General features: G+C 39.8%; 1 protein-coding gene across 2 annotated transcripts in view; it reads left to right on the top strand.

Moving 5' to 3' along the window:
* LOC117873606 (protein Daple-like) overlaps positions 1–14760 on the top strand; it is a 43047-nt gene extending 28287 nt beyond the window's left edge. For both annotated transcript variants that reach the window (XM_034763179.1, XM_034763178.1), the window contains 5 exons: positions 598–752; positions 3697–3859; positions 10433–10591; positions 12946–13113; positions 14465–14760. In XM_034763179.1, the coding sequence (XP_034619070.1) occupies positions 598–752; positions 3697–3859; positions 10433–10591; positions 12946–13113; positions 14465–14632 (813 nt within the window). In that variant the 3' untranslated portion in view covers positions 14633–14760. The remainder of the gene's footprint in view (positions 1–597; positions 753–3696; positions 3860–10432; positions 10592–12945; positions 13114–14464) is intronic.
* Positions 14761–15132: the final 372 nt, after the last annotated feature.

The raw sequence follows: 15132 nt of genomic DNA, 5'->3' as shown, positions 1-15132 counted from the left end.
CAACAGAGAGCTCACTGTTCGCACACAGCAGTGGAGAATAAACATTTACACTAGCATCAAAACCAGTCCCTACTAGGTCGAGCCCTTTCTGACCAGAGGCCCCACTTCTGTCGGGCATTCGGCACCCTATCTAGAACACTTCTCGTGTGGGGAATACTGCTTTTGCACTTAGTGTGATTTCCATAAGGGAATCTCAAAGTACTTTGATGAATACGAGTCTCACAATACCTTGTGAAGTAGAATAGTTATTATCCCCTTTGGAGAAATGAAAATTGTCTAGCAAACCCTAGAGCAGTGATTCTCAGCCTTTACCATACCATGACCCCCATGTTAGTACAGAAAAGTGTTTTGTGACCCTCTTGCATCTAACGATTAAAAGAAAAGGATGGCTCACCATAAGACATGTCCATGATCCGCAGAACCTTTTGCCTATAGAATGCTCACAGCTGGAGCTAACAGAACTATTCAGAGAGCCCCTTTTGCTTCCCAGAAATAGTGCCTGTGCTTCCAACGTTACATTAAAAAACAAACAAAAAAATTGGAAAAGGCAGTTTTACATGCTCACTGTATCTTTAATCTCTACATTGTTGTGTTCAGCTACACCAGCAGATTCAACACCACCAAGATATGGAAGCAAAGCTTGTGGAAAATAGATCAGAATGTGTAAGAGTGCAGGCGTTGCTCCACCAGCTGGAGGAGAAATACCTTACTAGCTCACAGTCCATGCAGCAGCATATTGCTAAAGAACTTCGGTAGGGACATCTGCAATTCAACATCAGAGCTTGTGATTTACTTATTTCAGTAGCTAATTGTTTGGAGGTGCTGAGCATCTGCAATTTCTAGTGGCAACAGAACCCTTGGTGCCAGTAAAACTGACCTAATGGCACATGTGGCAAGCATGTTATATTCGGGGAGATTTTTTAATAAAAAGTGAATTTGGCATTCAAAAAAATGTTATAATACTGTCAATAAAAGCCTCTGTTTATCCAGGCATAGCATAAGCCAGAACAATTTAAGCTTCCCCACACTGACTTCATAGGAGTGTGAGGAAAATTCATTGTCTTGCCTATTCTTTACATTGAGCTCTCATGGAGTTGTAAATTATGGTGGTGGTTTGGGCAATATGGACACACAAGGTATATCTCTGAGGCATGAGATGGAGACGATCCATGTATCTGCCTGGCCTACTCTCAGAAGAGCTAGGCTTTTACCACGTAGGGAGTAACTGCCTGATTTATGGGGCTGATGTTATGACCACCTCTATAGTGACCAGTTCCAGAGAATACAGGCCCCATTTGTTGTCCTCAACCCTGGGACGACTGAGGTTTGTCTACAGGGGGGAAAGATAGGAAGCTCACTTCTCTCTAATTGTGTCCTCATGTGTTGGATTTGTTTGGAGTGAATCAGATTAAGAATCTTGGTATCACTTGTTCTTATTCTGTTGTACGACTCCAAGATGCTTTGGCGAGAGGGATTCATGAGGGTGCTGCACTGGTATTTATTTCAGATGGTAAATTATCTTATTTTATGGCCAGAGACATTCTATCATGGTAATTCTTGACCACCACCAGACTGGTTCAAATTGAGAAAGTAAAAGGTTTTTTTGTTTTAACCTAATTTTGTAATCAAGCTCAGAATTGGACCCAGTATGTCTGAGAACAGCAGCACAAGAGTACATCAGAAGCAGGAAGCCTGCTAAACAACCAGTGGGGCCCCCTTGATGATCGAGATACAAAAGGAGCGCTTAAAGACGATAAAGTCATTGTGGAGAAACTAAATGGATTCTTTGCTTCAGTCTTCACAGCTGAGGATGTTAGGGAGATTCCCAAACATGAGCTGGCTTTTGTAGGTGATAAATCTGAGGAACTGTCGCAGATTGAAGTGTCACGAGAGGTGGTTTTGGAATTAATTGATAAACTTAATATTAACAAGTCACCGGGACCAGATGGCATTCACCCAAGAGTTCTGAAAGAACTCAAATATAAAGTTGCGGAACTGTTAACTAAGGTTTGTAACCTGTCCTTTAAATTGGCTTCTGTACCCAATGACTGGAAGTTAGCTAATGTAACGCCAATATTTAAAAAGGGCTCTAGAGATGATCCCGGCAATTACAGACCGGTAAGTCTAACGTCGGTACTGGGCAAATTAGTCAAAATAATAGTTAAGAATAAAATTGTCCGACACATAGAAAAACAAACTGTTGAGCAATAGTCAACATGGTTTCTGTAAAGGGAAATCGTGTCTTACTAATCTATTAGAATTCTTTGAAGGGGTCAACAAACATGTGGACAAGGGGGATCCAGTGGACATAGTGTACTTAGATTTCCAGAAAGCCTTTGACAAGGTCCCTCACCAAAGGCTCTTATGTAAATTAAGCTGCCATGGGATAAAAGGGAAGGTCCTTGCATGGATTGAGCACTGGTTAAAAGACATGGAACAAAGGGTAGGAATAAATGGTAAATTCTCAGAATGGAGAGGGGTAACTAGTGGTGTTCCCCAAGGGTCAGTCCTCGGACCAATCCTATTCAACTTATTCATAAATGATCTAGAGAAAGGGGTAAACAGTGAGGTGGCAAAGTTTGTAGATGATACTAAACTGCTCAAGATAGTTAAGTCCAAAGCAGACTGTGAAGTACTTCAAAAAGATCTCACAAAACTAAGTGATTGGGCAACAAAATGGCAAATGAAATTTAATGTGGATAAATGTAAAGTAATGCAGTAATGCAGTGTGCAGAGGCAGTCAAAAAAGCAAACAGGATGTTAGGAATCATTAAAAAGGGGATAGAGAATAAGACTGAGAATATATTATTGCCCTTATATAAATCGATGGTATGCCCTCATCTCGAATACTGCGTACAGATGTGGTCTCCTCATCTCAAAAAAGATATACTGGCACTACTAAAGGTTCAGAAAAGGGCAACTAAAATGATTAAGGGTTTGGAACAGGTCCCATATGAGGAGAGATTAAAGAGGCTAGGACTCTTCAGCTTGGAAAAGAGGAGACTAAGGGGGGATATGATAGAGGTATATAAAATCATGAGTGATGTGGAGAAAGTGGATAAGGAAAAGTTATTTACTTATTCCCATAATACAAGAACTAGGGATCATCAAATTAGAAGGTTGTGAAGGCTAGGACTATAACAGAGTTTAAGAGAGAACTGGATAAATTCATGGTGGTTAAGTCCATTCATGGCTTTTAGCCAGGATGGGTAAGGAATGGTGTCCCTAGCCTGTCTGTCTGTCAAAGGATGGAGATGGATGGCAGGAGAGAGATCACCTGATCATTGCCTGTTAGGTTCACTCCCTCTGGGGCACCTGGCATTGGCCACTGTCAGTAGACAGGATACTGGGCTAGATGGACCTTTGTTCTGACCCGGTATGGCCTTTCTTATGTTCTTTTGTTAAGAGGCAGGACAGCTCAGGAATCAGTATAAATAGATTAGAGAAACAAGCTGGTCTTTTTACAAACATTACCAAAGCATCAAAACAACCCACGAGGCACAAGTTAGTTAGCCCTACACACACAAAGAAAAGTTTATAAACTGCAAACTGCCTATCCTTTCCCACAGAAAATGGGATCACTGTAATTTAGATCAAACTTTAAAGTCAGTAAAAATACTACAGTAAGATTGCCTCTTATAAAATGTCATCAGCAATATTGGATTTGGGGCTAAAGTTGGAACTATTTTTATTTAGGGAGGAAGCTGAAAAATTAAGACAGCAGCTCAAAGAAAAAGAACTTTCTGCTGATGAGGATAAATATTTACGCAACAAAATGGCAGAAGATTGTGGATATCTGACAAAAGAAAATGGCTTCTTACAGTCTCAGGTTCTGGAAGCAACCAGGCAACTAGATAGAGTAAGTTGGGGCTTCCCCCCCCCCCTTTTTTTTTTTTTAAATGGTTTGTTTTAAAAAAGGCCAGGGGGGCATGGATCAGCATTCATGTTGCATTCCCTGTCAGTACCCGGGCCAAACCAGGGAAGCTAAAGATCCAACCAGTGCACCAAATTCATGATGCACCCTTGTCACATGCCACCTGAGGCACATTACACATATATTAGAAGAAGGAGGCCATTCAACAGCAAGTAGAAGAAAATGATTAACTTTACAGTGGGTAAGAACGGTTTTTTAAAAAGTCTGTTTCTTTTAAATCTCTTTGTACATCTTGTGGCGTTTAAGTCAGCTGGACCCAATAAGTCTACCACTCCTTCCTCGAGTTGCTACACTGCAGGTGTACTTTCCCACTACAAATACACATTGTGCTACGCTGTACTATGCTCACTAGTACTATATGCATAGCAGCCTCACTTGGGACTGGGGTTTTGGGATTCCCTGCAAGACCTCCCAAAAACTCAGTTCGACTCCAGCTTTCCTTACTTAGGTATCTTTAGGAGGCATACAGCAAAACTACACAGAATTGATCAGACTGAACTGTAGGGGGTGGATATAGTGTGTACCACACATCCAAAGTTACTCAGAAAACCTCTTCCTTTCTATACATTTACACATTACATTGCATCACACATTTTGGGATTGGCTTGGTTACTTTGTAGGAACCAATCCCTGTACAGCAGTGGTTCTCAACCTGCAGCCCAATCAGCACAGAGCTGTGGCCCATGTGAAATCCTCAAGGCCACACAGGTAGTATTGGATGCGGTCCACATAACACACTGGGGACCACATATGCGGCCCACAATGGTAAATAAGTCATAGAACCATAGAATATCAGGGTTGGAAGGTCCCTCAGGAGGTCATCTAGCCCAACCCCCTGCTCAAAGCAGGACCAATCCCCAGACAGATTTTTGCCCCCGATCCCTAAATGGCCCCCTCAAGGATTGAACTCACAACCCTGTGTTTAAGCAGGCCAATGCTGAAGGGAAAGTTACTCACCTCGTGCAGTAACTGAGGTTCTACGAGATGTGTCCCCCTGTGGGTGCTCCACTCCAGGTGATGGTGCATCCCTGCGCCTTCGCTCAGAGAGTTTTGCAGCCGTTGGCGCTTGAAGTATAGCACGTGCGACCCAGAGCCCTCAGTTCCTTCTCAACCATCCCCACCCTGAGACAGAGCTCAGCAATCCCGCTGAAAACCTTGTGTGTGTTAGATAAGTCTTACATAGTTAGAAAGCTTAGTGTTCTTAGATAATTTAGGCTTCAGTTTAGCTTTCCCCTTTAACAAATTTTTCCTCCCCCTTTAGCAAGTTTATTTTGGAATGCCTGGTTTTAAAAGATGTTCGACCTGCAGAGAGGTGATCCCGGCCTCTGATGGACACACTCAATGTGTACGGGAAAAATCTCATATTCCCCCAAAATGTGCCCATTGCTCTAAATTAAAAGCTAGGGCATGAAGAAATAGGGACCGGAGGCTGAAACTTATATTAACGGAAAAATCGTTGAGACCAGCCTCTGACCCAGGACCAGAAAGACCTTCCCAATAAAGATTCCCAGTCCCTTCATCACCAAGATCCTCAAAATCTAAGAAACCGGTAAAAACAAACAAACAAACAAAAAAACCAGCCAGCTTCATCACCTCAATGAGAGTAGACCAAAAAGAAAAAAAAACACGTTCACCTGCTAGATTGCTCTCAGCAGCGCTAACCGCACAGACACTGAGCACTTACTATTTACCGGAGATGCCCGGAGCATCGTACTTTTTTTGGTAAATGGTAAATAGGTTGAGAACCACTGCGGTACAGCATGCTCTATCCATGCACTCTTCATGTATAACCTAATCTTTACATTTGGGTTTATCTCATCCATTGTCCCAAGCACCAGGGTGATTCTTCCTTATCTTAGCTAGCACAGACATCCTGACTCCAGCACACGCCTTGTTAAGCCCCTATTTACTACGTAACCTTCCATTCACCTTCCCAATCATGCCCACTAAAAAACGAGGCCAGTTACTTATGTCAAGCCAGGCCTACAGTTCCACTCCTATTTTCTTGATTTTTATGTTAGTATTTGTTTCATTCATATCTTATTCCAGTCTTTCTGTGTTCTTTTTCAAGTTTACCAACCAGCAACACATCTGCAAGATCACAGTAGTTGTGATCATTTGTCCCACCTCACAATACTGGTCATCACCAGCATAGGCAGTTTTTACTTACACAAGGATGTTGGTAGTCTACCATACTGTGCAGTTTGGAGGCTGTTTCCTCCAAAGTGAACCCAAGTGGCAGCAACTCTGTCTGTATGATGTTCCACCTACACATATAAAAGTGTCTCCCATGTTCAAATAGGGAGGGGTACAAGTCTGGGGCTATTCTTCTACACCATAGGAGTTGTAGTGCTTTCCAATACTTTCACTGGAAACGCTCTGACCAAGGTTCCATCCACCCCCAAACTTCACGATATTGGACCGTCGTTAGTTTTCTTAACCTGTACCAATTAGTATTGCTTCCCTTGTACCAAATTTTTAACTTTTCTGTGGTGATATAGAACAAAGAAGCTTGTCTCTTGTCACTTAAGGTCTTTACTACTTTACATAGCGTACATTTCCCCATATACTGCATGTCATTGGTTTTGATTTTTACCTTTCATAAGTTAATTTCCTATCTTGTATATTAAAAAACATTTTAACTATTTAATATGTACGATGTTGTAAAACTTATCTATAAATTCTTTGCCTTGTTGATTTTCAAAATACAATACTTTAGATGCTAATTCTGGCTGAAACACTTGCTCATGTAATGGCTATAGTACTTCTGCTGCTGGCTTCTGTTGAAATGTTTGGTTCCCACAGCATCTCTGCCAGCTTGGTTTCAGAGCGACATACTAGTCCCAAACAGACCAGCTTCCATGTCAAGCTTCCTCTAGTTTCACTGTTGCCCCACCTTGGCAGGCTTATGCATTTGAAAAGATTACTTTTTTGTCCATAAAGTTCTTTCAGTAGTTTTTAAATCATTTTGACCAAACCGCAGTGACTGCAGATTGGTGAAATTCAGTAACACTTGGTACATTAATAAACTGATCATTGAACAATATTTCTTTAATAGATTTTATGCTAAGCTATTAGCTGAATATGTTTCAAATCTAGGCCATTTCAATCTTTTATATAATTGATTAGTTTTAATACAATTCTTCTTCCATTTACAACACATGACATAGGTTTTTACTTCCTAACAACATTTACATTACACAGCAGTTAAACAGAACTTTTGCATAATGCTAATGGTTAAGCTTCATTTCTTATATGCACTGATCTTGGTGCTGGGTTGGATTCTGCTTCTAAAGCACACAGCCATCTGAAAAAGAAAAAAAAACACAACCTTTTGTGGCTCCTCTTTGGAGCCTCCATAGGATTTTAATTAAATAGAATGTTTTTACATTTGTTTTACTCCCTTTATGATATACACTACATGTGCCAAGGGAATGCACCTTCCTTCCATAGTGCAACCCTTTGCTTTTATTTGCCATGAAATCATAGAATCATAGGACTGGAAGGGACCTCGAGAGGTCATCTAGTCCAGTCGCCTGAACTCATGGTAGGACTAAAGTATTATCTAGACCATGATAGAGATTCTACAACCTCCTTAAGCAATTTATTCCAGTGATTAGGAAGTTTTTCCTAATGTCCAACCTAAACCTCCCTTGTGGCAATGTAAGCCCATTGCTTCTTGTCCTATCCTCAAAGATGAAGAATTCTTCTCCCTCCTCCTTGTAAGAACCGTTTATGTACTTGAAATCTTATGCCCCATTCCCTCCCACCCCCCACCGCCCCCCCGCTTCTTTTCCAGACTAAACAAACCCAATTTTTTCCATCTTCTCTCATAGGTCATGTTTTCTAGACCTTTAATCATTTCTGTTGCTCTTCTCTGGACTGTCATGTTAGCCATATTAATTTTCACATGAAGTATAACTGTTTTGGGGCTTAAAGAGTTTCCATGTATCCCTATCAAAGGGATTGTCTAATTACTCAGAGCCACCTTAAGGCTCAGGGTCCCTAACATTGCTACTCTTATGACCACCACCTCATCTTGCTGTTACTCCAGAGGCACACACTCATTTTTCATTCTTGTCCTGCAGCTCTTTCAGCTGCTATTTCATTACTACAAAAGGATCCAGAGTCTGGTTCTAGTCATCCCTGCCATAGCCACAACCACGTCCTCTAGTGACTAGTCCTTATTTTAAAAGATGTTGACTTTCATAAAAACATTGAGGTAACAAAGCCAGATAACATCAGCTACTTGTGTTTGGCTTGAGGGCAAAAAGAATGAATTTAGCCAAGACTGCCAGGAATCATTGGCAGCTGCTCAAAGGGTCAGTTTTGCAACTCTGAACACAAGATTCAAATGGATTTTTAGTGGAATCTTTTAAAATGCCAATTATTTTTCAACACACAAAATAGGGGTTTACAAGCCAAAAGTGTGTGTTTAAAAACCTTGCATAATTACACAAGTGTATTTCATTTGTTATAAATATTTCTCAACACTCCTTGTGTTGCTCTAATTTTTATATATATATATATATATATATATATACACACACACACACACACACACACACACACACCACACACGACAAATGTACCCAGATTACATTCCCCACTTGTACATTTGGAGGCAGCCAAGTTCAAATGGGAACTCATTTCTTTTTAATCATTTTGACTAAATTGTCCATAGTCCAATGATTCAAATCAGATTGTTTCTCTGCCTACAGCAGTAATTTACAACTGATTATTTACTAGGGTGACCAGATGTCCTGATTTTATAGGGACAGTCCCAATTTTGGGGTCTTTTTTTTTTTTTTTTTTTTTTAAATATAGGTTCCTATTATCCCCCACCCCCGTCCCGATGTTTCACACTTGCTGTCTGGTCACCCTATTATTTACAGACTAATCCTTTGTGAAAAGGGCCCATTTTCCTTCAGAATGGCTGTAAAGGATTCTGGGGACAAAAGCATATTGATGGTAATTGTTACCACCTTAGCTCCTGTTGCACAATATGTTGGACTACCAGGGTTCCACCAAGCAAGACTGCACTGAGTTGTACTGCCATAACCAGATTTTATCAAACAAGCATTTTTTCCTTCTTATTTAATATTACATCCAATACTTTTATTACACCAACCTGCTTAATCCCTTCAGAACTCTAACATTTTTAACATATGCATAAGTGCATCATTTAACTCCTAACTCTTTCCTTAATTCACTTATCTCCCAGAGTGACACATTTCTCAGTAGATTTCTCTCCAAAGCTCTGATCTTATCGTTGTGCTTTTTGCACTCATTCTTTAGCTACAATTACTGTTCTCTTCATGGGTCTTATTCTTTAAAATTTCAGTGGCATTCAACAGACCTTTTCAGTGCTGTACCAAGCATTGTTACACAGGTATTCACAGTACCTCCCCTCTATTCCCTTGAATTTCTCTTTAGTTGAGAATAATATGATTTATGTCTCTTTCTTGCATTTTTTGTCTTCTACTATTTACTGGAGTTCCTTTTCCATCTGGTTCTAGTCTCCCCTATCACTTCCCTATGGAGTCCATAGAAAGATCCTTTAGATCTAACCCATTCCTCCAGTGCCCTGGAAACCTCCTCAAATTTAAACCCTTCCAACACCATTGCTAAACTGCGGGGCTGCAATCCTGGATCATAAACCTACGCATATAATCAGCTATACATTACCTGCTCCAGATGAATGAATCTGAGTCACGGTACCACTATGTTGAGATTCCCTCCGAGACCTCCTTCCACTTGGCTTCCCAAAAAAAACTCAGTTCAATTCCAGATTTCCTCACTCAGCTATCTTAATTTGGCATATAGCAAAGCTATGCTGAGTTGATCAGACTCAAGCATACAGGGTAGATATAGGGTGTACCACACATCCAAACTTACACAGAAAACCTCTTCCTTTATATACATTTACACATTGCATTGCATTGATTGTAAATTGCATCAGACATTTTGGGATTGGTTTTGTTACTTTGTGACATCCCTGTACAGCATGCTCCCTTCATATATAACCTGATCTTTACATTGCAGGTTTCTCTTCTCCATTGTTCCAAGCACTGGGTGTTCCTACTTATCTTAGCTACCACAGCATCCTGACTCCAGCATACTGCTTGTTAAATTGCTATTTACAACTCAATCTTCCATGCACCTTCCCCTTCATGGCCACTAAGAAATGAGGCCAGTTACTTATGTTCAGGTAGACCTACATTTGGCCCCTTTCAAGATTCAGCTCTGCTTCAAAGCAAAGTGTCCTCAACATTAACAAATGTTAATAAGATGTTACTTTTACCATCTTGACTGTAAAAAGGCCAAACTCCACAGAAGTGTCCTCCATTTGTGTATATGCAAAATGTTTTCATGAAGTTTTCAAGCATTATCTGCAAGCACATCTGTAAAAATGGGTTTGTGAGAGTAAGTTCTAACTTCTGCACAAGTCATCCAAGATAGGCTAGGTATAAAAGAATTATGCATGATTTGCTACAGGAGAGGCAGCTGAGAGAGGAGGAAAGCACCTGCCGTACAAGGAGGATTTCTGAGCTAGCCTGTGAAAAGGAGAAAGAACGACAACTTGCGATGGAGCTCACTTACGTGAAGAGACTATTGCAGGATGAAAGACAGAAGGCTCTTACTGCACAAGAGCAGGTATTACATATTTGTTGAGTTTTTCAAATTAATTGCGCTAAATACAATACTCATCCAATGGCATCTGAACACCTTTAAAGAGCTGAAGTTCAAGTAAAAGATTAATTTCCTCCCTTGTTAGATTTCTGATTAATATTTTCAACAAAAATTCTGAGCTCAAAAAGGAACTTAAAAAAAATCAAAACCTAACCTATGTAATTGGTAACAGGTTGCCAGTTTAGGGTTACATTGCATTAAAATAGCTCTTGTATAATCTTAGAATGGATGGTGGAGTTGTATAGAGCTCCCAAGCACAAAAGTTCAAATTCCAACAAGGCTGACTCAATCCCCTAGCCTTCCAAAGTAGATAATCTACATGCACATTCTGTAAATACTTTGGGATCCTTTGGTATGAAAGGAAGTTGTACAAATTAAAGAAATACAAAATTTAATTTGCAATTATAGCATATGAAATTAGTGCAACTGTACTACAAAAATATATGAATGTATGGAATACGAAAAATACTACAGTCCCACTGTTTGAGAGAGCTGTTCCAAAACGGAATTCAAATAAAAAATTCCATCAAGGTAGGTATTTTTGGTTTGCCATTCTGAGCTCTGTGAATTAATTTGGCACTCAAAAGTATTCACTGAATAATTTGCAAAACAACCTGCAACTTGTTCCCTGAAAGTTTAGTCCAAAAACTGTCTCCAGCTATTCACTAGTATTTTCTATGAGTGATTGTAACAGTCTTGATACAAATGAGAAACCAAGACAAATGTTTTCATGAATATCAGCAGTGTCCTCAAGTTAAGAGCAAGTCAAATAAGAGCAATATATGCTCAAAAATATTTACAAGTCTGTCTTCAGTTATTTGACTAACTCTAGATTACTCTAATCATATTTGCATACTCATTAGTATAAGTTTTGCCACTATCAGCTCAGTTTGAATATTATGGAGCTGATTTTCATAACTGCACCTACACAAATGTGTATGCAGTTGCCTTCAGTTACTGCAATTGGATACAAATCAGAACTCACTGTGCATGCAAACATCTTTATTTGCACATGTAATCATACTAATGTATGAATTAGACATTTATGTACAATTCTGAGATTGTCATTTTGAAAATCATTTGAACTGCAGGTAAAGTCAAAGGTTTAAGTTTTCCCACACATGGGAAAAAAAGACATTCACAGACAGCACAGAAACACTAATACATCATACAAAACTGTCTGAATTTTTGTGGGGAAGTTATTAAATAAGGATTGCACTATGTCTAGCTTCTGACAATTCTGTTGTCTATCCAGCACCTTTAAATAGCTTATTTTATAAATCTAAAGTAAAAAACCCTAGGTAATGCAAAGGTGACTGGACAGTACAAGATAGCACTCCCGTCTCCCTAAAAAAGGAAGCTTATTTGTTGAGCATAGACAGTGGTTCTCAACCAGGGGTCAGGAGGTCTCTGGGGGAGGCCGTGAGCAGGTTTCAGGGGAGCCACCAAGCAGGGCCGGTGTTAGACTTGCTGGGGCCCAGGGCAGAAAGCTGAAGTCCCACCACATGGGGCTGAAGCCCGGGTCCCTTCCACCTGAGACTGAAGCCAAAGCCTGAGAAACTTAGCTTCCTGAGGGCCCCTGTGGCATGGGGACCCAGGCAATTGCCCTGCTTGCTACCTCCTAATGCCAGCCCTGGCTTTTATATGAAGAAAACTAGTTGTTGTGGCACAGATGGGCTGTGGAGTTTTTAATAGCATGTTGCGGGGTAGGGGGGGTGGTCAGAAAGAGAGAGGTCAAAAGCCCCTGGCAAAGACAATGTTCTTAGGCCTGTAAAAAACATGAACGTTGCCCCACTGCATTTACACTTTAAGACAGGCAAAAATTCCCTGGGAGACCTCAAGAAGATTCTTTCAGGGAAATGTTTTGGTATATGGCAATAATGGTTTTTTTCCACTGGCTTTCTACCATATAAGTTGTAAATTCTTGCATTAATTGTAGATGGTCATTACATTATTCCGAATGCAAAGTATTAAGATTGCCTCTACCCTCCTACAGAAAGAAGGTGACGGCCACCATTAAGTTAGATTGCTGAGCAATCTGAAGCCACAGGAAATGAAATATCAGTTTGTTATTGCTTCTATAGCTCATCTTAATTACTCTCATTACAGTTGGTATGGCAACACCCATTTTTTCATGTTCTGTGTATATATATCTTCCTACTGTATTTTCCACTGCATGCACCTGATGAAGTGGGTTTTAGCCCACGAAAGCTTATGCTCAAATAATTTTGTTAGTCTCTAAGGTGCCATAAGTACTCCTCGTTCTTCTTACAATGCTTTGGAAGTTTAAATGCAAAGTCCATTCATTGCATCAATAGGTACTACGTCTCCAGCAAGAAAGGAAATCTGTAAATCTAAATGGACAGTCACTTCAGAGCCAGCTAAAAGATTTAGAAAGGAGATGGTCAAGAGCTCAACTGGAAAATTCAAAACTGCGAACAGAAAAAACTCATTTAGTAGAACATATTTCTCAGTTACATAAACAGGTAAATACATTCACTGCTTCTTAAAAAAAGGGGGGGGGAAGGTAGGAAAATTACCCTAGAAGTGAGTCACCCTCATTAATTATAGAAAAATATGAAGTGGTAATTTTAAACCACATTTAGTTACAGACAGCCAAAATTCTTTTTTCAAGGCTTATGTCAAAGTTAGTAAAATAACTCCCAGCATTTCTTATTTACACTGGTGTAAATCTGGAGTATTGAGTGCATGGCCTCTTATTGTAAGCAATGCAGGTAGCAACACCTGTAGTTACAAGATAGGATATTATGGAAACCTCCAGGCTGCTTTCAGTTGCTTATAATTTCACCAAACTAACATTGTGGGTTTTCTGATGGTGTCTACTCAAGCTGAATTTTTTGGGGAAAATTTCAGCAAAACCAGCCCAAATGCTTTTCAGAATGAGGTTGGGAAACACCGCTGTAAAAATTTAACATGGGAAAAACAAATTGTTTAGTTGAGAAGCTCTAGTGCCTCCATGCTTTGCAGTAGGAACATACAACCTGGCAAGGGCCGCGTCTCACCCTGTTATCAGGGATGTACCTGAAATGTTTTGAAGACTGTCTATAAAGTTTAAATAAGGTTAGTTGTTCCTTGTGATAATAGGACACCTGTTTTCGTTTGAACCAAGCCATTACCCAAAGCCAAAAATCAGATTTATAAATGCAACGTTAGCCCTTATGGTTGCTGGGTTATCAGTCTGTCACAACATGTACACTATGCAATGTACCAACAGTAATTGCCATTACCAAATCAGACCAGTGGTTAGTCTGGTCCAGTATTTTTTCTCTTGCTTTGAGATACTTCGAAAAGTACAAGAAATCCAAGGAAGAAAGTCTGCTTCTAACAGGATTTATGGTTCACAGACTTACTGATAAGTAAGGCTCTAGTTTTTACATCCCATATACATTCCATGCCCTTTTACCTCGTTCAAAATAAAGATCAAATTCAAGGAAGAAGCTGGGCAAAGGGATACGTTTTATTGTGTAGTTCTGTACGTAACTCCTTTACTTGCCATTGGAGTGTTGTCTTACTCTATATCCGCTTTACATAAGCATGTAAACCAAAAGGCCAATATACAAAATAAGGGATCCATTATAGATACGTCCTTTTCAGCAGCTTGAAAGGAAAAATTACTCAAAGTTTGACACAAGTAGGGTTAAGTGTTATGGCTTAGTTGATGTAATTTTAGGAACCATTAACATTTACACTAGTTCAGTTTATATATTGTTGTAAATCAAATTTCACCCTAGAATAAAGTTTTAGGGCAAGGTGTCTTCCTAGGCCTTAAATTGTATTAGATAGAATTAAACACTAATGTCTTTTTCCTTTACCTAGATTTCTGAGAAAGAGAATGAAATCCGTCGCATGCATGAACATGTTAATACTATGTCCTATGACCTGACTAGTCTGAAATCTCAAGTGGAAACAGAACATAGCTTGCAGAGAGAAAGATGGAAAGAGTTCTCCAATATTCTAACGGCATACAAGTCACCTGCTAAATGAGCTCTATTTAGGGAAGTAGTTACTTAAAGTGAGCTAACCTAATAATTTTAAAAATGAAACTGATACTAACAATTAGTTCCTTAAATTCCCATTGTAAAAAAAAAAAAAAAAAAGTGTCCTGATGCATCTATATAAGATATACTGCTCTTCATAGATTTCATAGACTATTAGGGTTGGAAAGGACCTCAGGAGATCATCTAGTCCAACCCCCTGCTCAAAGCAGGACCAATCCCCAGACACATTTTTAGCCCAGGTCCCTAAATGGCCCCCTCAAGGACTGAACTCACAACCCTGGGGGTTTAGCAGGCCAATGCTCAAACCACTGAGCTATCCTTCCCCCTCCGGAGTATGTAATATTCTACATTTCTACATAACAAATGAAACTAGAGCCTATCAGAATCACTTGGAACCTGGGGAGATGGGCTAAGAACACTGGGGGAGGCAGCATGCTCATCCCTTGTGAAGCTGGCTTCAAATTAATTAAAAAGCAACCCATTTGG

The sequence above is a fragment of the Trachemys scripta genome, chromosome 2, assembly GCF_013100865.1.
Source record: "Trachemys scripta elegans isolate TJP31775 chromosome 2, CAS_Tse_1.0, whole genome shotgun sequence".
Taxonomy (NCBI): domain Eukaryota; kingdom Metazoa; phylum Chordata; order Testudines; family Emydidae; genus Trachemys; species Trachemys scripta.
The sequence above is the reverse complement of the archived record's forward strand: the minus strand, read 5'-3'. Positions and strand labels throughout refer to the sequence as shown.